We start from the raw sequence: 27,457 nt of genomic DNA on the forward strand, positions 1-27,457 counted from the left end.
CCCTACTTAGCAATCATATACAACCGCTCGCTCACCGATAGATCTGTACCTACAGATTGGAAAATTGCACAGGTCGCACCAGTGTTGAAGGAGGGTAGTAGGAGTAATCCATCGAACTACGGACCTATATCATTGACGTCGGTTTGCAGTAGGGTTTTGGAGCATATACTGTATTCAAACATTATGAATCACCTCGAAGGGAACGATCTATTGATACGTAATCAGCATGGTTTCAGAAAACATCCTTCTTGTGCAACGCAGCTAGCTCTTTATTCACACGAAGTAATGGCCGCTATCGACAGGGGATCTCAAGTTGATTCCGTATTTCTGGATTTGCGGAAAGCTTTTGACACCGTTCCTCACAATCGACTTCTAATGAAGCTGCGGGCCTACGGGGTATCGTCTCAGTTGTGCGACTGGATTCGTAATTTCCTGTCAGGAAGGTCGCAGTTCGTAGTAATAGACGGCAAATCATCGAGTAAAACTGAAGTGATATCAGGTGTTCCGCAGGGAAGCGTCCTGGGACCTCTGCTGCTCCTGATCTATATAAATGACCTGGGTGACAATCTGAGCAATTCTCTTAGGTTGTTCGCAGATGATGCTGTAATTTACCGTCTAGTAAGGTCATCCGAAGACCAGTATCAGTTGCAAAGCTATTTACAAAAGAGTGCTGTATGGTGTGGCAGGTGGCAGTTGACGCTAAATAACGAAAAGTGTGAGGTGATCCACATGAGTTCCAAAAGAAATCCATTGGAATTCGATTACTCGATAAATAGTACAATTCTCAAGGCTGTCAATTCAACAAAGTACCTGAGTGTTAAAATTACGAACGACTTCAGTTGGGAAGACCACATAGATAATACTGTGGGGAAGGCGAGGCAAAGGTTGGGTTTCATTGGCAGGACACTTAGAAGATGCAACAAGTCCACTAAAGAGACAGCTTACACTACACTCGTTCGTCCTCTGTTAGAATATTTCTGCGCTGTGTGGGATCCTTACCAAGTGGGATTGACGGAGGACATCGAAAGGGTGCAAAAAAGGGCAGCTCGTTTAGTATTATCACGTAACAGGGGAGAGAGTGTGGCAGATATGATACGCGAGTTGGGATGGAAGTCATTAAAGCAAGGACGTTTTTCGTCGCAGCGAGATTATTTACGAAATTTCAGTCACCAACTTTCTCTTCCGAATGCGAAAATATTTTGTTGAACCCAACCTACATAAATAGAAATGATCATCAAAATAAAATAAGAGAAATCAGAGCTCGAACAGAAAGGTTTAGGTGTTCGTATTTCCCGCGCGCTGTTCGGGAGTGGAATGGTAGAGAGATGGTATGATTGTGGTTCGATGAACCCTCTGCCAAGCACTTAAATGTGAATTGCAGAGCAATCATGTAGATGTAGAAAGTATTAAAGATGCTGGGGTATGTAGAATGAGGCAGCTGGTACTGCACTATTTGAAACATATTTGCATTTTTGTGCTCCGATAGGAGCACTTTTCCGCTCGTATCTGTGATAAAACTCGGCTGTATTGTGCATCTTACGCTTCATAGACTCGACTGTCATGTTGAGTGTAGTACAATCATCATCATCATCATTTAAGACTGATTATGCCTTTCAGCGTTCAGTCTGGAGCATAGCTCCCCTTATACAGTTCCTCCATGATCCCCTATTCAGTGCTAACATTGGTGCCTCTTCTGATGTTAAACCTATTACTTCAAAATCATTCTTAACCGAATCCAGGTACCTTCTCCTCGGTCTGCCCCGACTCCTCCTACCCTCTACTGCTGAATCCATGAGTCTCTTGGGTAACCTTGCTTCTCCCATGCGTGTAACATGACCCCACTGTCTAAGCCTGTTCGCCCTGACTGCTACATCTATAGAGTTCATTCCCAGTTTCTCTTTGATTTCCTCATTGTTGACACCCTCCTGCCATTGTTCCCATCTACTAGTACCTGCAATCATCCTAGCTACTTTCATATCCGTAACCTCAATCTTGTTGATAAGGTAACCTGAATCCACCCAGCTTTCGCTCCCATACAACAAAGTTGGTCGAAAGATTGAACGGTGCACAGATAACTTAGTCTTGGTACTGACTTCCTTCTTGCAGAAGAGAGTAGATCGTAGCTGAGCGCTCACTGCACTAGCTTTGCTACACCTCGCTTCCAGTTCTTTCACTATGTTGCCATCCTGTGAGAATATGCATCCTAAGTACTTGAAACCGTCCACCTGTTCTAACTTTGCTCCTCCTATTTGGCACTCAATCCGTTTATATTTCTTTCCCACTGACATTACTTTCGTTTTGGAGATGCTAATCTTCATACCATAGTCCTTACATTTCTGATCTAGCTCTGAAATATTACTTTGCAAACTTTCAATCGAATCTGCCATCACAACTAAGTCATCCGCATATGCAAGACTGCTTATTTTGTGTTCACATATCTTAATCTCACCCAGCCAGTCTATTGTTTTCAACATATGATCCATAAATAATATGAACAACAGTGGAGACAGGTTGCAGCCTTGTCTTACCCCTGAAACTACTCTGAACCATGAACTCAATTTACCGTCAACTCTAACTGCAGCCTGACTATCCATGCAAAGACCTTTAATTACTTGCAAAAGTTTGCCTCCTATTCCGTAATCTTGTAGAACAGACAATAACTTCCTCCTAGGAACCCGGTCATATGCCTTTTCTAGATCTATAAAGCATAGATACAATTCCCTGTTCCACTCATAACACTTCTCCATTATTTGCCGTAAGCTAAAGATCTGGTCCTGACAACCTCTAAGAGGCAAGAACTAATGAAGAACTAATGAAATACCTGTGACGTAACAAAAGGATTATTCTATTCGCCGTAATTACAGGACAAAACCACTATTCCAGTTCAGTTGGTCGTTAATGCGTATTGGCAACAAAATTACATAAACGCGTGTTTATTTTTCCCGGTAACGCGGTACGACTGAAGTTTTCACGCTCCGCAGGTGGTACCAACTTTCCGGCATGGGGAGCCCCCGCCTGCTGCTGCTGCTTCCGCTGCCCGCCCTGCTGGCTGTGGGGTGTGTGGACGGCGCCAGGATCCTGGCCGCTGTGCCGTTCCCCAGCGTCAGCCACCAGTACCCCCTGCGGATGATCGTCCTCGAGCTGGTCAAGCGCGGCCACGAGGTCACCTTCATCACCACGGACCCCATCAAGGTACGAACTTACATTCACGTCTACACCCCGCCAGCCTCAGAGCACACACCTTTCCCTTCATATTTAAAGTTGCGTACCTCAATCGGTGGAACGGAACCTTAGGATTACTTTATTCTCCCTCCGTCTCTCCGTCCGACTGTTTGAAACCCTTCTCCGAGGAACGGGTAAAAGTATCACGTTGAAGTTTATGCCACATACTGGCATCTACGATCCCTTGGCGCTCTAAAAAATTGCAGTGAAAGGATACGGTCATTTACACTACTGGCCATTAAAATTGCTACACCAAGAAGAAATGAAGATGACAAACGGGTGTTCATTGGACAAATATATTATACTAGAACTGACATGTGATTACATTTTCACGCGATTTGGGTGCATAGACCCTGAGAAATCAGTACCCAGAACAACCACCTCTGGCCGTAATAACGGCCTTGATACGCCTGGGCATTGAGTCAAACAGGTACAGCTGCACATGCTGCTTCAACACGATACCACAGCTCATCAAGAGTAGTGACTGGCGTATTGTGACGAGCCAGTTACTCGGCCACCATTGACCAGACGTTTTCAATTGGTGAGAGATCTGGAGAATGTGCTGGCCAGCGCACCAGTCGAACATTTTCTGTATCCACAAAGGCCCGTACAGGTCCTGCAACATGCGGTCGTGCATTATCCTGCTGAAATGTAGGGTTTCGCAGGGATCGAAGGAAGGGTAGAGCCACGGGTCGTAACAGATCTGAAATGTAACGTCCACTGTTCAAAGTGCCCTCAATGCGAACAAGAGGTGACCGAGACGTGTAACCAATGGCACCCCATACGCCGGGTGATACACCAGTATGGCGATGACAAATACTCGCTTCCAATGTGCGTTCACCGTGATGTCGCCAAACACGGATGCGGACAGAAATAATAACGACTGACATTAGGAATGAATTGAATATTTATAAATTAGGCATAAAATTCACGAAAACAGAGAAAAATGGAATGAACACAGTAACAGGGTGATTTGCCAAAGATTCTCTCTCAGTATCATAGAAAGCAGACCTAAAGGGAGAAGAAGATTGAAGGAAAGGTGTGTGCTGCAATAAGGAAGTGTCTAACCCTTCAACTATAAACACCTGCGACTCATATTTGATGATATGTTTTTCATTCCATTGCTTGAACTCTGCTCTATTTACGTATGTTTATATTTTATGAAGTAAATCGTCATTGTGTACTTGATGTAGTGTACGGATTTCTTTCATAAGTATATCACTTTTCTTATTTGCAGAAAAACATCGCAAATTACACGGAGATTGACATATCTCCTGCGTACAGGTACCTGAGGAGGACCTTCGATTGGATGGAAATGGCGAAACATGCTTGGGACCCAGTCGAGATGTTATGGGGCATGGAGGACATGGCAGGTCCCATCTGTGAGGATGGCCTCAAGAGTCCGGAAATGCTCAAGTTCCTAAAGTATGTGTAAACCACATATCTGTTTTATCTTCATAGTGAACCAGTGCAGAGCAGAATAAATACGCTATCTGATAGAAAGTATCCAGACACTTATTGCAAGGTGTGATAAAAAAATACGGCAACGAATTTTTTTTAGCAGAAACTGCTGACACTACAACCACTTGACATAATTTGACCCACAACCTGAACCGTTGAGACAGGCAGCGTCAAGCTGGAACATTTTCTGACTTGTCATTTAGCCCCCTGCGTGTCTGGGGGTTAGAATGGACCCGAGGTATTCCTGCCTGTCGTAAGAGGCGACTAAAGGGAGTCTCACTCGTTTCGGCCTTTATGTGATGGTCCCCTGTAGGGTTTGACCTCCATTTTTCAAAATTTTCCCGAAGAGCGAACTATTTGGGGAAGGGCGCTTTACATAGTGCATTGTGTCCATCGTGCATTGAGATCTTTAGCCCACTTTCTCATCGTGGCATTGCAATCCCGCCCATTCCCCATATCTTGGGCTAAGACATCTTTCTGGATGCGTTTTCCACCATGCACTATGCAGTGTCACTTTCTGTGCCGACGATGACCATGGACTTCTTTGCACCTCATTTCCAGCTCAGTAGCCAGTTCGTTGTGGTGGAGTCACCATTTACCCTGTTGGTTGTAGACCCCTGACAACACAGGGGTCGCTCTGTTGATGCCTGCGCCGTTCACTCCTCACGTATGCCAAGGACTAGATGCCTGTCACCCTGGGGCATCAGAACTCTCGGCAATGGCCATCCTGCCAGGTGGCCTTTGGTGCAGCTGGGTGGCGCCCGTGGCGCCCTGGAGTGGTTGGCATCAGGGGGGATGACACGCCATGAAACGTAGTACGCCATCTCTTGCTGGTGGTCCGCCGCCAGCAGCTAAGAAATATGACCCCAAGTCGTTCCCCTTCCTGGCCACACCATGGGAGGAACGCTAGGCTAAGGATGGCAGTAAAGCTTCTTCACCCCAGTACCTCGTATGTACGAGGGTTGATGGGGAAACTTTCATATCCATGAAGCCTCAGTTTTTCGAGGAGCATTTAGAGGACAACTTTGGGGAGGTGGAGGGCTTGTCCAAAATGCGGTTTTGATAGAAACAGCATCCCCTGCCCAGTCACGGGCATTACTTGTTTCTGGCAAGTTCGGGAATGTTTCTGTTACCATCAGGCCTCATAAGAGCTTTAATATGGTCGAGGGTATTATATTCCACAGGGACCTTCCTTTGCAGTCTGACGACGAGCTATGCGCCAGTTTAGAGTGGCGAGGTGTTTATTTCGTCCGGCGCGTCCATCGGGGTCCGGGGCATAATCAGGTTGCCACCAGTGCCTTCATCTTGGCCTTCGAGGGTGACATTTCCAAAGAAGGTCAAGTTGATCGTCTACCGCTGTTACGTCAAGCCATTTATCCCTCCCCTGATGTGGTGCCTTAAGTGCTGGACGTTTGGCCATATGTTTTCCCGCTGTACTTCTAACCCCACCTGTCGAGTTTGTGGACGTCCATCACATCGCAATACTCCATGTGCTCCGCCTCCCATCTGTGTCAATAGCGGAGAGCATCATTCACCTTGCTCGCCAGACTTCAGTATTTTACAGAAAGAGAGGAAAATCATGGAATGTAACGCCCTGGACTGACTGACCTACACTGAGGCCAAGAGGAAATTTGAGCACCTACATCCTATGGCTATGACCTCCTCATACGCCGCCGCTACGAGGACATTTGTCGCTCCATCAGTTCCTCGAATTCCTGTCACCTCTCAGAACTGGGAGACTACACATGCCCCCTTGATGGTGGGCGGTGGGGGGGGGGGGGGGGGAGGCACTTACCTCCCTGTTGCTCCTGCACCACCTACTTCAGGAGAAACACCCCTCCCCCCCCAACCATTGGGAATGCTAGGAAGGGGTTCCTTGAGTTACTCCCTTCCTAGGTTTCTGCTAGTGGGAAAGATGACACCCGCCAGTGGCTGAAGAGCCCAAAAGCAGATGGTCGTAGGGCTTCACGCCCATCCTCAGTCGTGGAGACTGATTCAGTGAAGTCCTCCCATCCAGGGAAACCCAAGAAGCAACGAGAGAAATCCAAAAAAGAAGACCCTCAAGACCAAGGAAACTCCAGTGGCACCCACACCACCGCTACCTACATGCTCTGTGTCTGAGGATGGAGTGGAGATTCTGGCATCCACTGAGGACCTGGATCTCGTCAGACCCTCAGACTGCTGAGGCAAGAAGTCGATGGCAGCAGCTGACCTAGAGGCGTAAACTGCCTCATTGAATGGTCCATGCCTCCCCAGTCTCACGATGACTTCATACTCCAGTGGAATTGCGGCAGGTTTTTCCACCACCTGGCTGAGACACAGCAACTGTTAAGCTTTACACCTGCTTTCTGCGTTGCCCTCCAGCAAACCTGGTTCCCAGCAATGCAGACCCCTGCCCTCTGTGGCTATTAGGGATATTACAGGAACTGTAGTGACTATAATCGAGTGTCAGGTGGAGTTTGCTTTTATGTCCTAAACTCAGTGTGTAGTGAACTGTGCCCCTTCAAACCCCTTTTGAAGCTGTGGTTGTCAGAATATGCACGACACAGCAAATAACTGTGTGCAATGTTTATCTTCCTCCAGATGGTGCAGTACCCTTGAATGTATTAGCTGCACTGATTGATCAACTCCCTAAACCTTTCCTACTTTTGGGAGATTTTAACGCCCATAACCCCTTGTGGAGTGACACCGTGCTTACTGGCCAAGGCAGTGATATCGAAACTTCACTGTCTCGGTTCAACCTCTGCCTCTTAAATACTGGCGTCGTCACACATTTCATTGTGCCTCGAGGTAGTTGCTCGACCATTGATTTATCAATTTGCAGCGCAGGTCTTCTCCCATCTATTCACTGGAGAGCACATGACGACCTGTGTGGTAGTGACCGCTGCCTGATCTCCCTGTCACTGCCCCAGCGTCAGGCTCACGAACGCCTGCCCAGATGGGCTTTAAGCAAGGCGGACTGGGAAACATTCACCTCTGATGTCATCGTTGACTCTGCCCCACATGCTAACATCGATGTGATGGTTGAGCAGGTGACTACCACAATCGTTTCTGCTGCAGAAAACGCGATCCCTCGCTCTTTAGGGTGCCCCCGGTAAAAGACAGACCCATGGTGGTCGCCGAAGTCACTATCGCGGTATATATATATATATATATATATATATATATATATATATATATATATATATATATATATACCTGACGCAAGTTTCACACTGAACGCATCCTCTTCCATGAGCTGTTGCAACCGCGCCGAAAATTCAAAGCGTTTGACTTTGCCATCGGGTGTAGCAATTGTAAACGGTAAGGCTTCTGCTTTAGCCTTTTCCGTAAGATTTTCCAAACCGTCGGCTGTGGTATGTTTAGCTCCCTGCTTGCTTTATTCGTCGACTTCCGCGGGCTACGCGTGAAACTTGCCAGCATGCGTTCAACCGTTTCTTCGCTCACTGCAGGCCGACCCGTTGATTTCCCCTTACAGAGGCATCCAGAAGCTTTAAACTGCGCATACCATCGCCGAATGGAGTTAGCAGTTGGTGGATCTTTGTTGAACTTCGTCCTGAAGTGTCGTTGCACTGTTATGACTGACTGATGTCAGTGCATTTCAAGCACGACATACGCTTTCTCGGCTCCTGTCGCCATTTTGTCTCACTGCGCACTCGAGCGCTCTGGCGGCAGAAACCTGAAGTGCGACTTCAGCCGAACAAAACTTTATGAGTTTTTCTACGTATCTGTAGTGTGTCGTGACCATATGTCAATGAATGGAGCTACAGTGAATTTATGAAATCGCTTCAATCATTTGTAATAGCCATATATATATATATATATATATATATATATATATATATATATATATATATATATATATATATATCTGTGTGTGTGTGTGTGTGTGTGTGTGGGTGTGGGTCCCTTATCACGGGATAAATATATATTTTTAATTTTATAATTATATATTTCATGGTTTTGGTTGGGGTGGCTTGAAATATTGTGGGCTAGCATGAGACTTTTAATTAACTTATACCGCGATAAGACTCGTACGGACATCCGCTGCCCCGAAGTACGTACGATATAATATTTTTTAAACACAACGCGCGACTCACCTCCTTCTAATAAATGGTTTGCGTGAGCGCTGCTATTTAGAAAAGAAAATATGCGTATTCTTACGCAAACTGTAATTATTAATATGGGTCTCAGCGGCTACTGGTTATTTATGTACCAAACTACATAAAGATTAACTGAGATATTGCGGAGCTTATTGAATGAAAATAGTTTCAATATTTGTTGTTCATTATTTGCAAGGCAAAACTGGAGAGAATCTCATCTGTCGTTATGCGGCCAAAATGAAACATACTGAACTCATTCAGTGCTGTGAATTTTGGTAAATGAAATCTATCACTACTGTCTTTAACTTTGAAATTAATGAAAGATCAAAATTGAGAAGTCTCTCGCATTTACATTTAATAACATGAATCGTCAGCGTAATGGCCGACTAAATCCTGCTAGAGGAGAAGAGCTCCACTACGAAGTTCTGTAAAAATTTGTTAATTATAATTAATGGTTGCGATCATGAGAGGTGACAACTAAGTCAATAATACACACTGTCTAATAACAATTTCTATTATATTTTTCAAAAATACAGGTAAAACTTACGTTAATTATCAGACAGCACTACAATGGCGGCCGACCGCTAGACGAAACAAAAACAGGAGAGCTATCAATAAAGCAATAGTCTCTGGTCATGTTCATTTTCATTACACAGACAAAAAGAATGTTCTTTTATTTTTATATCACATCGCTGTTTGTGGTTTTTGGTGGTATTATTTAACTTTTTTAATCTTTCTTATACATCGAGCACACGTACACAGTCTTAAAATAATTTGTAATTCACACGTGACACAAGCAAAAACCTTTTTTTTTTCTTTCCTCCATTTATGTGACGTAAGCGGCACCCTTCCCTAGAGCATCTGATAGCCTTTAAGTGGCTCCGTGCCCGTGTACGCCAGCTTGTAACACGACAGAAACAGGAGTGTTGGGAAAGGTACGTGTCGACCATTGGGTGTCATACGACGCCTTCCCAAGTCTGGACGAAGATCAGACGTCTTTTTGGGTACCAAACCTCAGCAGGTGTCCCTGGCGTTACCATAAATGGCGTGCTATTTACCGACGCAAACACGATTGCCGAGCACTTTGCTGAGCAGTATGCTCGAGCCTCTGTGTCGGAGAACTACCCCCAGCCTTTCGCACCCTCAAGCGGCGGATGGAAAAGAAAGTCCTCTCATTCCCTACACTCTGCAATGAACCTTATAACGCCCCATTTACGGAGTGGGAGCTCCTCAGCGCACTTGCCCATTACCCCGACACAGCTCCTGGGCCATATCGGATCCACAGTCAGATGATTAAACATCTCTCGTCTGCCTACAAGCGCCATCTCCTCGTCATCTTCAACCAGATCTGGTGCGATGGCGTCTCTCAATCGCAATGACGGGAAAGCACCATCATTTCGGTGCTCAAACCCGGTAAAAACCCGTTTGATGTAGATAGCTATCGGCCCATCAGCCTAACCAATGCTGTTTGTAAGCTGCTGGAACATATGCTGTGTCGGCGATTGGTTTGGGTCCTGGAGTCCAGTGGCCTACTGGCTCATGTCAGGACAGCTTCCGCCAGGGTCGCTCTACCACTGATTATTTTGTGTCCCTCGACTCTGCCATCCGAACAACCTTTCCCAAACGCCAACACCTTGTTGCCGTCTTTTTTGATCTATGCAAAGTGTATGACACCACCTGGCGATATCATATCCTTGCCACATGATACAGGTGGGTTCTCCGAGGTCCGCTCCCGATTTTTATCCAGAATTTACTGTCGCTCCGTACTTTCTGTGTCCAAGTTGGTGCCCCCATATCCCCCCCCCCCCCCCCTATCCAGGAGAATGGGGTCCCGCAGGGCTCTGTATTTAGTGTATCACTATTTTTAGTCGCCATTAATGGTCTAGCAGCAGCTGTAGGTCCATCCGTCTCATCCTCTCTGTATGCAGACGACTTTTGCATTTCTTACTGCTCAACCAGTACTGGTGTTGCCGAGCGCGCCTACAGGGAGCCATCTACAAGGCGCAGTCATGGGCTCTCGCCTACAGCATCCAGTTTTCGGTCGCTAAGTCGTGTGACATGCCCTTCTGTCGGCGTCATACCATTCAATTGGAGCCAGAACTTTACCTTAATGACGATCCACTCACTGTAGTGGAGACATATCGATTCATAGGACTGGTTTTCGACGCCCGATTGACTTGGCTACCTCACCTTCATCAGCTTAAGCGGAAGTGCTGGCAGCACCTAAATGCCCTCTGCTGCCTGAGCAACACCAACTGGGGTCCAGATCGCTCTACTCTGCTGCAGCTCTACAAACCCCTTGTTCAATCCCACCTTGACTATTGGAGTCTGGTTTATGGTTCAGCGGCGCCCTCAGCATTGCGTGTACTTGACCCAGTGCGCCACTGTGCCATTCGCCTAGCGACAGGATCTTTTGGACGAGTCTGATGACCAGTGTCCTGGTGGAGGCCAGAGTCCCTTTATTGCAGATCCGACGTGCTCAACTGCTCGCCATTTATGATGCACACATTCGTAGTTCTCCTGAACATCAGAGTTACCATCTCCTTTTTGCACCCGCGGCAGTTCATCTCCCACATCGGCGGCTCAGGTCAGGGCTAACGATTGCGGTTTGCATGCGATCCCTTCTGTCTGAACTGGAGTCCTTTCCTTTACCACCTCACATCCCGGTCCATCCACATACACCTCCATGGTGTACACCTAGGCCGCAGATTCGTCTGGACTTTTTGCATCACCATACGGACTAAGTTATTCCTGCCACTCTCCGTTGTCACTTCCTCTCGATTATTGACGTGTTACGGGGCTTTGAAGTGGTTTACACCAATGCCTCATGGCTGATGGTCACGTTGGCGAAAACAGCATTCCTCGCCCGATGGCTGCAGTGTATACACTGCAGAGCTGGTGGCCATCTCTCATGCACTTCAGTACATCCGTTCATGCCCTGGGGAATCGTTTCTTCTGTGTACTGACTCCTTCAACAGCCTACAAGCTATCGACCAGTGCTACCCTCGCCATCCTTTGGTAGCTTCCATCCAGGAGTCTATCTATGCCCTGGACCGGTCCTATCGTTCAGTGGTGTTTGTGTGGACCCCAGGACACGTCGGCATCCCAGGTAACGAACTTGCCGGCAGGCTCGTCAAATACGAGGGCAGTTCAATAAGTAATGCAACACATTTTTTTTCTGAAACAGGGGTTGTTTTATTCAGCATTGAAATACACCAGGTTATTCCCCAATCTTTTAGCTACACAACACTATTTTTCAACGTAATCTCCATTCAATGCTACGGCCTTACGCCACCTTGAAATGAGGGCCTGTATGCCAGCACGGTACCATTCCACTGGTCGATGTCGGAGCCAACGACGTACTGCATCAATAACTTCTTCATCATCCGCGTAGTGCCTCCCACGGATTGCGTCCTTCATTGGGCCAAACATATGGAAATCCGACGGTGCGAGATCGGGGCTGTAGGGTGCATGAGGAAGAACAGTCCACTGAAGTTTTGTGAGCTCCTCTCGGGTGCGAAGACTTGTGTGAAGTCTTGCGTTGTCATGAAGAAGGAGAAGTTCGTTCAGATTTTTGTGCCTACGAACACGCTGAAGTCGTTTCTTCAATTTCTGAAGAGTAGCACGAGTGTGTTCGCACGCTCCGCCATTGCAGGAGTCACAGCTGTGCACGGCCGGCCCGCACGCGGGAGATCAGACAGTCTTGCTTGACCTTGCGGCGATGATGACACACGCTTTGCCCAACGACTCACCGTGCTTTTGTCCACTGCCAGATCACCGTAGACATTCTGCAAGCGCCTATGAATATCTGAGATGCCCTGGTTTTCCGCCAAAAGAAACTCGATCACTGCCCGTTGTTTGCAACGCACATCCGTTACAGACGCCATTTTAACAGCTCCGTACAGCGCTGCCACCTGTCGGAAGTCAATGAAACTACACGAGACGAAGCGGGAATGTTTGAAAATATTCCACAAGAAATTTCCGGTTTTTTCAACCAAAATTGGCCGAGAAAAAAAATGTGTTGCATTACTTATTGAACTGCCCTCGTAGGCTACGCGGAAACCGTTCCTGGGGATGGGCATCTCAGAACCTGACCTGCGTTCTGACTGACGCCGTAGGGGTTTTCGGCTTTGGGAGACGGAATGGCATAACAGTACACACAACAAACTGTGTGTCACTAAGGAGAATAGGAATGTGTGGAAGTCTTCCATGCGGGCGTGTCACAGGGAATCAGTTGTCCTCTGCCGGCTCCGCATTGGCCATGCGTGGGCGACCCACGGCAGCCTCCTGCGCCGTGAAGACCCGCCTGAGTGTCGGTGCAGCGCCCGGTTGTCAGTGGCCAGTGTTCTGGTACACTGTCCTACTTTGAGTGCCCAGCGACGAAATGTTGGGTTACGAGACTCGTTGCCCCAATTTTATCTGACAACGCCTCATCGGCTGATTTGGTTTTACGTTTTATTCGTGAGGGTGGGTTTCTAAGTTTTATCGCATGTCCTTTATCCCTCTGTGTCCTCCACCCTAGTGCTTCTAGGGTGGAGGTTTTAATGTGTTGCAGAGTGGCTGGCTTCTTTATTATTCTCATGGTCAGCCAGCCATGGTAATCTGGATTGTTTTAATGCCTTCATCCCATTTCTTGCGTATTTGTGGTTTTCTTGTCCCCTTTTGTCCATTTACATGTATTTTGACCTTCACCGTTCTTGTGATTTTTCCTTCCATTCTGTTTTGAGTTGTCAGTCTCGTTTGTTTTATTCTGACACTTGTGGCATTGTTTTATTCGGAACTAGGGACTGAAGACCGCGTAGTTTGGTCCCTTTCTCCCTCTTTTAATCCATCCAACCAACCAAACCAACCAACTTGTCATTTAGCCTCCAGAGGCACTACAGTCAAGTTGTTTTTACCATATCTGTTGCATATCACAGATTTCGAGTAACACGTGAACATTAAGTGCAAAAAAGTTTGAAGGAAATACATCAAATGTAGAAACTGGTGTATGGCGATAATGCTGTAATTCTGTAGAGTGTTTACAAGTTGTGTGAGTAGTTCAAAAGCGGAAATTAGTCGCTAGAAAACGAGAAACGTTCGGAGATCCAACGGAGAGCAGCGCGCTTCGTTACAGGATCATTTAGTAATCGCGAAAGCGTTACGGAGATGATAGATAAACTCCAGTGGAAGACTCTGCAGGAGAGACGCTCAGTAGCTCGGTACGGGCTTTTGTCAAAGTTTCGAGAACATACCTTCACCGAAGAGTCAAGCAGTATATTGCTCCCTCCTACGTATATCTCGCGAAGAGACCATGAGGATAAAATCAGAGAGATTAGAGCCCACACAGAGGCATACCGACAATCCTTCTTTCCACGAACAATACGAGACTGGAATAGAAGGGAGAACCGATAGAGGTACTGAAGGTACCCTCCGCCACACACCGTCAGGTGGTTTGCGGAGTATGGATGTAGATGTAGATGTAGAACAACACTCGAAACTAGAAGAAACTATGCAAAAACTAGAAAAAATTGTTCATTGCAACAGGCGAATAACTATTCGAGAGTTTACCGAAGAACGTAGCATCTCGTACAAGTCCGTGCGATGCATTTTCACCGATGTTTTGCAAATGAGACGTGTGAGTGCAAAATTTGTTCCCAGACTTCTCAGTGAGGAATAGGTGAAAAATCGTGTATCGGTTTAGGCAGAGTTGAAGGATCGTCTTCATTCAGATCTGGACTTCATGTCCAAACCTGCAACTGGAGATGAGATTTGGGTGTACGGATGTGAACCTGAGACAAAAACTCAGAGTTCCCAAGGGAAAACAGCGAATCTCTTCGTCTTAAAAAGTCACGTCAGTCAAAATCGAATATCAGAAATACCCTCATTGTTTTTTTTTTTTCGATATTGAGAGCATAGTGCGACAAGAGTTCCCTCCAAGAGCAGCAACTGTAAACGCTGAATTTTATACAGGAGCACTGCAACGTCTGCGGCACGATGTATGAGAAAAGAGTCCAGAAAAATGGGCCAATGGCTACCTTATTCATCACAACAAACGTGCCACATCTCGCTTTTGATTGGTCAGTTCCTGGCCGGAATATGTATTCTTATCCGTCAATATCCGCCTTACTTACCAAATTAAAAACCAAGCGACTTCTGGCTCTTCTCGTAAATGGAGAGGGCATTTCAGGGGAAACGTTTTAACCGCATTCTGACACTGAGAGGGTCAGGGAAGAGCAGATTAACGCCCTTCTAAACGAAACCTTCCAGAAATGCTTTCAGTTGTGGATTCAGCGTTGAGATAAGTGCATTGCTAGCTAAGGACAGTAATTTGAAGGAGATTAAATCAAAGTCCATGTAGGCTTACTACTTTGTTTCTAATAAAATTTACTCACAGTATTTTTTGATTACATCTCGTACTGGTCATTGATATGAGGCGTGTGTACCCTTTACATTTATGAGAGCTTCAGCTCTGCTGAATGTCTGTGGGTGAATGGCAGCCAATTCTTCCATAACAATTGAAATCAGAAGTTCGTGATTTATTTTATTTATTATTTATTTATTTATTAACATTACAGAGGGACCCTCCGCCTTGGTAACTATAGTGGGTCGTTTGCTACTGGAGTGTTCATGTCATCTGTGTGTATATGTTCATCTGTTTACACATCAGTGTTTGAATTTCTGTCGTCCCATGCATCATGTTGTGATGCAGCGTGTGTTTCAGATCGTGATCTTGTATATGGTCGCTGTTACTTATAAGTCTTGTGTAGCGCTCTTGATATTTCATCAGTGATGCGGTTAAGGATACTCCAGTTGTCTGGGTCTGTTAAAGCGTGCCCTACGTCTTCGATTTCTGACGTTGGCCTTACGTGTGTGTGTGTGCCACATTTTAGTGTAATGTGTTCGGGGGATCCATGTTACCCACATTCACACATATCACTTTGGATATAGCGAAAGCGGTGCAGATGTGTAGGGTAAGGGCCATGACCCATCAGGCAATGTACCATACTGCAACTTCGATCAACGTGTCTGAGCCTCAAGTTCCCGGAAGTTCGGGAAGAACGAGAAAACCCGACGGCCCTTGTCAGATGTTTCCCATTCTTTTTGCTATGTCTCAACCTTTCAAAGATTTTTCTGTAATATGCTACCATATTATCTCATATACCTTATCCATTCTTGTCCTTTTGAGCCAATATACTGCTGCTAAGTGGTTCGAAAATGGTTCAAATGGTTCTGAGCGCTATGGGACTTAACATCTGAGGTCATCAGTCCCCTAGAACTTAGAACTACTTAAACCTAACTAACCTAAGGACATCACACACATCCATGCCCGAGGCAGGATTAGAACCTGCGACCGTAGCGGTCGCGCGGTTCCAGACTGAAGCGCCTAGAACCGCTCGGCCACAACGGCCACTTGCTCAGTGGTGTTGGGTGCTGTGGTCTGGCGCGAAGTCCAGGTTCTAACTCATCCCAAACATGATATTTTGTCTAAAACTGACATGGTGTGACCGTGGCTGTGTACAATTAATGTAGTTTAATTCTTACAAAGAAGAAAACAGCAACCAGCCACTATTAATACTGCTATTTATGTAGGTAAATAGCGCTGTTACCGGTTTCGAACTGGCAAGTTCATCATCAGACGGCTGTTGACATGATTTTCAAGATACACTTTACAATATCATCCGTTTTCTATTTTTATTATTTCACTGTGGCGAAGTATTTTTGCTGTGTTGTTGCCCTACGGTAGAAGTACATTACTAGTACATTAGAAGTATTTATAATATGGTATTCTTTGTAACATAAATACTTGTAATGCTACCTTGATTCTTGAAAAAAAATAATTATTGCTACTATACTTCATTCAAAATTTCAGTGCACCATAGATAGATGTTAATACAATTGTTACTGTCATATTATTCATTTTGTCTCACCTCTATGTTGTATATAGCACAGTATTTACACAATACCATATAATTAGCATTCACACAAGCTGCTTACCACATCTGTCAACTTCATTTGTAATATTATGCGGTCATAATGTAAGGTTTACCTTTGTGTTTTAATTTTCATTAAGTTATGTTATTCTTTAAAAACAGCCATTCTGTGAAATCAAAGCAACCTGTATATTGTGATGTCTCTGAGAGAGAACGTCTCTGACACTGTTGTGTTTGTAAATCTGCAATCTCTGTGACAACTTCACATGCGGCAAATTCTTTTTGGTGTGTGTGTGTGTGTGTGTGTGTGTGTGTGTGTGTGTGGCGCTTTGCACAATATGGAGATGTACGAGTTACTTATGTGCTGGATATATTTACGAATATGCGAATAATACAATCCTGCAACAAAATCGCGCGGAATTTTCGACGTAAGTACCATAACCACTTAACCTCACATATATATTTACGCTGTATTTCATCCTTTGGAGGTTAGTTATTTTCACATAGCGCGCTTCTAACACTGTTTTTCTACCGTAGGGCAACAACACACCAAAAATACTTCGCCACAGTGGAATAATAAACATAGAAAACGGACCATAATGTTAAGTGTATCTTGAAAATCATGTGAACTTGCCAGTTCGAAACCGATAACGGCGCTATTTACCTAAATAAATAGCAGTATTAATAGTGGCTGGTTGCTGTTTTCTTCTTTCATCCCAAACATGTTCTACAGGGCTTAGGTCGGGACTGGGGGAGGCCAATCCATTTAAGGAATGACACTGTCTTCAAACAGTTACCTCACAGACGTCGCTTGACAGCGTGCAACGTCACCCTGATACGATCAGTCATCATCTTTGAGCTGTTCCTCTACATTACGCAATACACAATGTTCTAAAATGTAATCATGTACTTCCGCATTCAGCGTTTCTTTAAGCACAATAAGGGTACCACACTCTAACCTCGAAGGAACACCCCCATACCGTAACATCACCACATTGTTACTTCACTGTTGGGGCTACACATGATAGCAGGTTATGTTCTCCAGGTGTTTGCGGAACCCAAACACTTCTATCGGATTGACAAAAGGTGCCGGCCGGAGTGGCCGAGCGGTTCTAGGCGCTTCAGCCTGGAACCGCGTGACCGCTACGGTCGCAGGTTCGAATCCTGCCTCGGGCATGGATGTGTGTGATGTCCTTAGGTTAGTTAGGTTTAAGTAGTTCTAAGTTCTAGGGGACTGATGACCTCAGATGTTAAGTCCCGTAGAGCCATTTGAACCATTTAGCCATTGACAAAAGGTGTAACGTGATTCATCACTGCAGATCACTAGTTTCCAGTCATCCACTGACATGTTAGTTTAAAGCACATCAAGTGTCACTTAGCACTAAATATACACTCCTGGAAATTGAAATAAGAACACCGTGAATTCATTGTCCCAGGAAGGGGAAACTTTATTGACACATTCCTGGGGTCAGATACATCACATGATCACACTGACAGAACCACAGGCACATAGACACAGGCAACAGAGCATGCACAATGTCGGCACTAGTACAGTGTATATCCACCTTTCGCAGCAATGCAGGCTGCTATTCTCCCATGGAGACGATCGTAGAGATGCTGGATGTAGTCCTGTGGAACGGCTTGCCATGCCATTTCCACCTGGCGCCTCAGTTGGACCAGCGTTCGTGCTGGACGTGCAGACCGCGTGGGACGACGCTTCATCCAGTCCCAAACATGCTCAATGGGGGACAGATCCGGAGATCTTGCTAGCCAGGGTAGTTGACTTACACCTTCTAGAGCACGTTGGGTGGCACGGGATACATGCGAACGTGCATTGTCCTGTTGGAACATCAAGTTCCCTTGCCGGTCTAGGAATGGTAGAACGATGGGTTCGATGACGGTTTGGATGTACCGTGCACTCTTCAGTGTCCCCTCGACGATCACCAGTGGTGTACGGCCAGTGTAGGAGATCGCTCCCCACACCATGATGCCGGGTGTTGGCCCTGTGTGCCTCGGTCGTATGCAGTCCTGATTGTGGCGCTCACCTGCACGGCGCCAAACACGCATACGACCATCATTGGCACCAAGGCAGAAGCGACTCTCATCGCTGAAGACGACACGTCTCCATTCGTCCCTCCATTCACGCCTGTCGCGACACCACTGGAGGCGGGCTGCACGATGTTGGGGCGTGAGCGGAAGACGGCCTAACGGTGTGCGGGACCGTAGCGCAGCTTCATGGAGACGGTTGCGAATGGTTCTCGCCGATACCCCAGGAGCAACAGTGTCCCTAATTTGCTGGGAAGTGGCGGTGCGGTCCCCTACGGCACTGCGTAGGATCCTACGGTCTTGGCGTGCATCCGTGCGTCGCTGGGGTCCGGTCCCAGGTCGACTGGGACGTGCATCTTCCGCCGACCACTGGCGACAACATCGATGTACTGTGGAGACCTCACGCCCCACGTGTTGAGCAATTCGGCGGTACGTCCACCCGGCCTCCCGCATGCCCACTATACGCCCTCGCTCAAAGTCCGTCAACTGCACATACGGTTCACGTCCACGCTGTCGCGGCCTGCTACCAGTGTTAAAGACTGCGATGGAGCTCCGTATGCCACGGCAAACTGGCTGACACTGACGGCGGCGGTGCACAAATGCTGCGCAACTAGCGCCATTCGACGGCCAACACCGCGGTTCCTGGTGTGTCCGCTGTGCCGCGCGTGTGATCATTGCTTGTACAGCCCTCTCGCAGTGTCCGGAGCAAGTATGGTGGCACTGACACACCGGTGTCAGTGTGTGCTTTTTTCCATTTCCAGGAGTGTAGTAATAAGTGGCTTAGGAGGCCGTGCTTGACCGTTGTGTGCCACACTTAGCTCCTTAAGCCGTAGGCACACGGATCGTGCATCCGAAGGTTGAGCGTTGAGCGTGCCGAGTTTCTGACGTCATAGCGTGGAATAGTACGTTCGGGAGTCTTTCCGAACGTGCAGAGCAATATCTGGCATGTCAGATACTCTGAGCGTGCGTCTGAGCGTTGACCAATGAGATGGCACAACGCCACCTACGCCACACGCACGCCGTCTCCTTCAGTAGATCGTTGTGAGGCGCCATATTGGCATTAATTTCGAGCCTATATGTCTAGATGCTGATTCTGTGCACCACCAAATTGAGAATCACTGGAAAACCCGTTGTTAACTGTTTGATTCGTTCCAATAAAATAATGAGAAACATCATATTCGTGGCAAAAGAATTATTGTAACTTGTGTATTATGAGACTAGGCTATTTGAAGCCAGCGACACACTGAATATCTACCCAAACACATTGTTCTTGGTACAATTTGTTATAACTGAACTTCAATTAGCAACATATCTACGATTAAGGTTTTCTGCGCGAAATAAGATACTATTATTAGAGACCTGAAGCATGTTATTACTGTAGCGTAGTGACTAGTGTCACTGCCGTTTCTCCATTACTTTGATGCGGCGGTGGTTCGCGTCTTGACACTTACAATTTTTTTTCCTAACATTCGCGTTTTTATTGAGTTCTGATACTTTATTTTTAGTTTAATATAAGTATATACTATAATATTTGATGTTATGTAAGTATAAGTTCACCTTATTTTGAGGGGTGACTGTGTTCGATTGGCTTAATCTACAGGACAGCTTGCGCTACTTGTATAAAGCTATTTTGCTCCTTTCTCTTTTACGCTTCGTAATTCATGTGTTACAATGATTCTGCTACTGGGTAAGAACAGTGATCAAGTAATACTGATCTTGGGGTTTTACTAAAATGTGGAAATGACGAAATAATGTTTATCTTATGTGGAGAAGTATTCCAAATTTGTACCGTACTGTTTGTAATGGAACTTTTATAAGCCTGTGTCCTTATTGATTGGAGATGGTACTTCCCTTTCCGTGGACGATAGAGGAAATGTGCGTTTTAACAGAGCTAACGTGGGAATTATACGCGCGCCCGTTGAGTAAACAGAGTGGTTTACAAACTACTAGAAACATCCCTCATCTGCCGCTGGAGTGCGTTGCGATCGCGTATACCACGTTTGGACCCACGTACCGAATGCACAAGTCGCACCGTTCCTGAGCGTTCAGCAGCACGTAGAACTTGGCACGCTCAACGTTAACGTTCGACAGCACGATCCGTGTGCCGACGGCTTTACGCACAGTCACTATGCCAGATGACTGCTGGAAGCGTCCTGCACCTCACGAGTATTTACACGTGCTGGTTTCATGCGATTTTTACAACCGCCAACCGCAATGCTTGACAGTCCCTGTCCTCAGTACATGAGGTCTACCTGATCTTGTTTTAACTGTGGTTGTTCCTACGCGTTTTCACTTCACAGCGACATCGCGAGCAATCTACTTGAGCAGCTTTAGAAGGATTGAAATGTCCCTGATGGATCAGTTATTCATGTGACATCCAGTGACTAGTTCACATCCTGACCGACCACCTACACTATTGTTATTGCTTTACTAACGATAACACAATTGGAAATCTACATCTACATCTACATCTATACTCCGCGAGCCACCTTACGGTGTGTGGCGGAGGGTACTTATTGTACCACTATCTGATCCCCCCTTCCCTGTTCCATTCACGAATTGTGCGTGGGAAGAACGACTGCTTGTAAGTCTCCGTATTTGCTCTAATTTCTCGGATCTTTTCGTTGTGATCATTACGCGAGATATATGTGGGCGGTAGTAATATGTTGCCCATCTCTTCCCGGAATGTGCTCTCTCGTAATTTCGATAATAAACCTCTCCGTATTGCGTAACGCCTTTCTTGAAGTGTCCGCCACTGGAGCTTGTTCAGCATCTCCGTAACGCTCTCGCGCTGACTAAATGTCCCCATGACGAATCGCGCTGCTTTTCGCTGGATCATGTCTATCTCTTCTATTAATCCAACCTGGTAAGGGTCCCATACTGATGAGCAATACTCAAGAATCGGACGAACAAGCGTTTTGTAAGCTACTTCTTTCGTCGATGAGTCACATTTTCTTAGAATTCTTCCTATGAATCTCAACCTGGCGCCTGCTTTTCCCACTATTTGTTTTATGTGATCATTCCACTTCAGATCGCTCCGGATAGTAACTCCTAAGTATTTTACGGTCGTTACCGCTTCCAATGATTTACCACCTATGGCATAATCGTACTGGAATGGATTTCTGCCCCTATGTATGCGCATTATATTACATTTATCTACGTTTAGGGAAAGCTGCCAGCTGTCGCACCATGCATTAATCCTCTGCAGGTCTTCCTGGAGTACGTACGAGTCTTCTGATGTTGCTACTTTCTTGTAGACAACCGTGTCATCTGCAAATAGCCTCACGGAGCTACCGATGTTGTCAACTAAGTCATTTATGTATATTGTAAACAATAAAGGTCCTATCACGCTTCCTTGCGGTACTCCCGAAATTACCTCTACATCTGCAGATTTTGAACCGTTAAGAATGACATGTTGTGTTCTTTCTTCTAGGAAATCCTGAATCCAATCACAAACCTGGTCCGATATTCCGTAAGCTCGTATTTTTTTCACTAAACGTAACTGCGGAACCGTATCAAATGCCTTCCTGAAGTCCAGGAATACGGCATCAATCTGCTCGCCAGTGTCTACGGCACTATGAATTTCTTGGGCAAATAGGGCGAGCTGAGTTTCACATGATCTCTGTTTGCGGAATCCATGTTGGTTATGATGAAGGAGATTTGTATTATCTAAGAACGTGATAATACGAGAACACAAAACATGTTCCATTATTCTACAACAGATTGACGTAAGCGAAATAGGCCTATAATTATTCGCATCTGATTTATGACCCTTCTTGAAAATGGGAACGACCTGCGCTTTCTTCCAGTCGCTAGGTACTTTACGTTCTTCCAGCGATCTACGATAAATTGCTGATAGAAAGGGGGCAAGTTTTTTAGCATAATCACTGAAGAATCTTAAGGGTATCTCGTCTGGTCCGGATGCTTTTCCGCTACTAAGTGATAGCAGTTGTTTTTCAATTCCGATATCGTTTATTTCAATATTTTCCATTTTGGCGTCCGTGCGACGGCTGAAGTCAGGGACCGTGTTACGATTTTCCGCAGTGAAACAGTTTCGGAACACTGAATTCAGTATTTCTGCCTTTCTTCGGTCGTCCTCTGTTTCGGTGCCATCGTGGTCAACGAGTGACTGAATAGGGGATTTAGATCCGCTTACCGATTTTACATATGACCAAAACTTTTTAGGGTTCTTGTTTAGATTGTTTGCCAATGTTTTATGTTCGAATTCGTTGAATGCTTCTCTCATTGCTCTCTTTACGCTCTTTTTCGCTTCGTTCAGCTTTTCCTTATCAGCTATGATTCGACTACTCTTAAACCTATGATGAAGCTTTCTTTGTTTCCGTAGTACCTTTCGTACATGATTGTTATACCACGGTGGATCTCTCCCCTCGCTTTGGACCTTAGTCGGTACGAACTTATCTAAGGCGTACTGGACGATGTTTCTGAATTTTTTCCATTTTTGTTCCACATCCTCTTCCTCAGAAATGAACGTTTGATGGTGGTCACTCAGATATTCTGCGATTTGTGCCCTATCACTCTTGTTAAGCAAATATATTTTCCTTCCTTTCTTGGCATTTCTTATTACACTTGTAGTCATTGATGCAACCACTGACTTATGATCACTGATACCCTCTTCTACATTCACGGAGTCGAAAAGTTCCGGTCTATTTGTTGCTATGAGGTCTAAAACGTTAGCTTCACGAGTTGGTTCTCTAACTATCTGCTCGAAGTAATTCTCGGACAAGGCAGTCAGGATAATGTCACAAGAGTCTCTGTCCCTGGCTCCAGTTCTGATTGTGTGACTGTCCCATTCTATACCTGGTAGATTGAAGTCTCCCCCTATTACAATAGTATGATCACGAAACTTCTTCACGACGTTCTGCAGGTTCTCTCTGAGGCGCTCAACTACTACGGTTGCTGATGCAGGTGGTCTATAGAAGCATCCGACTATCATATCTGACCCACCTTTGATACTTAGCTTAACCCAGATTATTTCACATTCGCATTCGCTAATAACTTCACTGGATATTATTGAATTCTTTACTGCTATAAATACTCCTCCACCATTGGCGTTTATCCTATCCTTGCGGTATATATTCCATTCTGTGTCTAGGATTTCGTTACTGTTCACTTCCGGTTTTAACCAACTTTCCGTTCCTAATACTATATGCGCACTATTTCCTTCAATAAGAGATACTAATTCAGGAACCTTGCCCTGGATACTCCTGCAGTTTACCAATATTACGTTAACTTTTCCTGTTTTTGGTCTCTGAGGACGGACGTTCTTTATCAACGATGATAATGTCCTCTCTGGTAAGCCGTCAGGTATTTTATCGTTTCGCCCAAGGGGGGGTCCCTCTAACCTAAAAAACCCCCGTGTGCACGCCACACGTACTCTGCTACCCTAGTAGCTGCTTCCGGTGTGTAGTGCACGCCTGACCTGTCTAGGGGGGCCCTACAGTTCTCCACCCAATAACGGAGGTCGATGAATTTGCAACCATTATAGTCGCAGAGTCGTCTGAGCCTCTGGTTTAGACCCTCCACACGGCTCCAAACCAGAGGACCGCGATCGACTCTGGGCACTATGCTGCAGATATTAAGCTCAGCTTGCACTCCGCGTGCGATGCTGGTTGTCTTCACCAAATCAGCCAGCCGCCGGAAGGAACCAAGGATGGCCTCAGAACCCAAGCGGCAGGCGTCATTCGTTCCGACATGTGCTACTATCTGCAGCCGGTCACACCCAGTGCGTTCAATAGCTGCCGGAAGGGCCTCCTCTACATTACGGACGAGACCCCCCGGCAGGCACACCGAGTGCACACTGGCATTCTTCCCCGACCTACCCGCTATTTTCCTGAGGGGCTCCATAACCCGCCTAACGTTGGAGCTCCCTATAACTAATAGGCCCGCCCTCTGTGACTGTCGGGACCTTGCCGGAGAATCGGCCACTGGCCCAACAGGCGAGGCATCCTGTGGTGGCTCGGAAACGATGTCATCACCACTAGGAAGCACCCCGTACCTGTTGGAAAGGGGTAAGGCAGCTGCCACGCGGCCAGATCCCACCTTCGCCTTTCGGCCAGGCACGCGCGAGCCCACCACTGTCCGCCATTCACCCTGGAGTGATGGCTGACCGGTAAGATGCTCACTGCCGGAAGACGCAGCGACATCAGGGGTTCCATGTGATTCCAAGGCCACCGAAGTAGGCATAGGTCTCACCACAGTTGCCCCAACGCCACTACGAGCCGACGCCTGCGCCTCGAGCTCGATGAGCCTAACAGACAAAGCCTCCACCTGCCCCCGAAGTGTGGCCAATTCTCCTTGCGTCCGCTCACAACAACCACAGTCCCTACACATGACTATGTTTACCCTACCCTATACGGTGACAAATTCCCAAGATAATCTTCTGATGAGCTACTCTGATGATCAAGAAACACTCACTGAAATACGAGACGCGAAAACTACGCTAGGTTTTCCCAGAAAAACTATTTAAAAGCTAAGCGCAGCAAATAAGTACAAAAACGCTTTATACAAACACTACTCGCTGCTGCTGGTGCTCTCGCTCTGGCTGTCACAAGACAACTGCTGATTCAAGTGACTAGTGGCTAACGGCCGCGAAACAAACAAAGACGGTTTTAGGGCGCTTTCTGTTCTAAACGATCAAGAAAACACTAAGAAATCTAACACGAAAACTACGTAAAGTTTTATCAAGAACTGTTAGTTACTATGCAGAGCAGATAAACACAAATAGAATCCCTTCCTTAGTGGAAGGTCGTAAACAAAATGCAAAATAAACGCTTTATACAAACAGTACTCGCTGCTGCTGGTGCTATCGCTCTGGCTGTCACAAGACAACTGCTGATTCAAGTGACTAGTGGCTAACGGCCGCGAAACAAACAAAGACGGTTTTAGGGCGCTTTCTGTTCTAAACGATCAAGAAAACACTAAGAAATCTAACACGAAAACTACGTAAATCAGAATAAAAATGCTCCTGTCACAGCACAAAAAAGGCAGATACGTCCTCTGCATTATTAGGGATTATAAAAGAAGGGAACTAGCTTTTCCACTTTTCTGGCAGACATTTAAATTAAAAAAAATCGCGCTTTTTAACTCGTTAGTATTAGTACTCTTGTCATGCAAACGTAATGCATCGCGTCAAGTAAAGTAACATGATAATTTTTCAGACTTCCCGGCGACTCAGTGACATCTCGTGGAATCGGGTGTACTGCCGGTGGTCTGCGTCTTCCCACGAGAGATTTCTGCGGCGTGCACGGGCAGAATATGCAATTCCCACAGCAGCCTGGTCCGGCAGACAGCGCATCTTGTAGGGGTGTATCAATCCCACAAGGCTGGGAGAATGACAGGAGCACGAGAGAAAGCCGGAGCAGTCACCAGTAGCATAAGAAATGTTTGCGCAGCCGCCATCGGGGAAAACAGCAGAAACGGGCGCAGACGGAACGCATAGAGATAAATAGACCCGCCGAAAGGGCCGCGGGTGGTGCTAACGGCATAGGGAACACCAGAGACCGCCCAGGCATAAATATGGGACACGAGCTGCTTGTCGACCAGTCGCAGGGAACACCTGATGAAGACGTAGAAATATTGTGATGGGAAGACACAAACCACCGGCAGTACACCCGATTCCACGAGATGACATGATATGTGATGTCGTGTCCTATAATATGACACACACCATCATGTCACCCAACATGGCATTCGTCATGTCGTGCGATATGACACAACGTGTCATTAAAGTTTAGGATGCATGCATTCCCATTCTGAGATACTTCCTATTATAGATGCATGCCCAGCTCTCGGATATTTCCTATGTTAGATGCTCCCCTTTCTCTAGAAGCACATAAATTTGTGTCTATGTGTTCTTACACTCCTCAGCACACATGTAACAGGGTATGGGCGTACGACAGCTCACAGCGCTGGTGAAATAGTATTAACTCGTAGTAAAGTGCGAATATGTCAAGATGTTTTGATTCAAACGACTTTGAAGCTGCCAGATAAGTCGAAAAACTAGTTCCGTTCTTCTGCATCAATGACTCTTCCCAGGACATTTTTTGTGATACGATTACAGAATTTGTCATTGTGGTTCCCAACTTTTACTCTACACAATTTTGACATTACACCCCCTTAGCTTGGCAACCGATGTAGATTTCTGTTGACTTGGCGATGAATGATCCGGTGTAGGGCCAGCCGAAGTGGCCGTGCGGTTAAAGGCGCTGCAGTCTGGAACCGCGAGACCGCTACGGTCGCAGGTTCGAATCCTGCCTCGGGCATGATGTTTGTGATGTACTTAGGTTAGTTAGGTTTAACTAGTTCTAAGTTCTAGGGGACTAATGACCTCAGAAGTTGAGTCCCATAGTGCTCAGAACCATTTGAACCATCCGGTGTAGGTATTTTTATGGTATTTAGAAACATGTTGCGTATATAGAGTCAACGTATAAAGCTTTCACAAAGCAAGAGGACGACTATTAATTACTTATCTTTGTCTACCTTCTCAGAAAATTTGAACCGACCGGCGAAAATTTGAAACAACAGTGACGGGTGTAAAAAGACTCACAAACAAATGTTTTTTGCACGTAAAATGCGAATCAGAATAGATTTTTGAAAGTTGGTTTTCAGTTTTATCCTAAGAAAGCATTTTTTATTTATTCGAATCACTTTAAACCGTTTCCGCTCATTCAGTTCACGTCATAACGAATTTTA

The 27,457-nt window shown here is 46.0% G+C and overlaps 1 protein-coding gene across 1 annotated transcript in view; it reads left to right on the top strand.

The window, feature by feature from the left end:
- Positions 1-27,457, top strand: part of LOC126177153 (UDP-glucosyltransferase 2-like) — a 115,385-nt gene that overhangs the window by 29,028 nt on the left and 58,900 nt on the right. Inside the window, exons 2-3 of the mRNA XM_049924429.1 lie at positions 2,982-3,192; positions 4,460-4,647. Coding sequence (XP_049780386.1) covers positions 3,001-3,192; positions 4,460-4,647 — 380 coding nt within the window. The 5' untranslated portion in view covers positions 2,982-3,000. The remainder of the gene's footprint in view (positions 1-2,981; positions 3,193-4,459; positions 4,648-27,457) is intronic.

The sequence above is a fragment of the Schistocerca cancellata genome, chromosome 3 (assembly GCF_023864275.1).
Source record: "Schistocerca cancellata isolate TAMUIC-IGC-003103 chromosome 3, iqSchCanc2.1, whole genome shotgun sequence".
NCBI classification, from domain to species: Eukaryota; Metazoa; Arthropoda; class Insecta; order Orthoptera; family Acrididae; genus Schistocerca; species Schistocerca cancellata.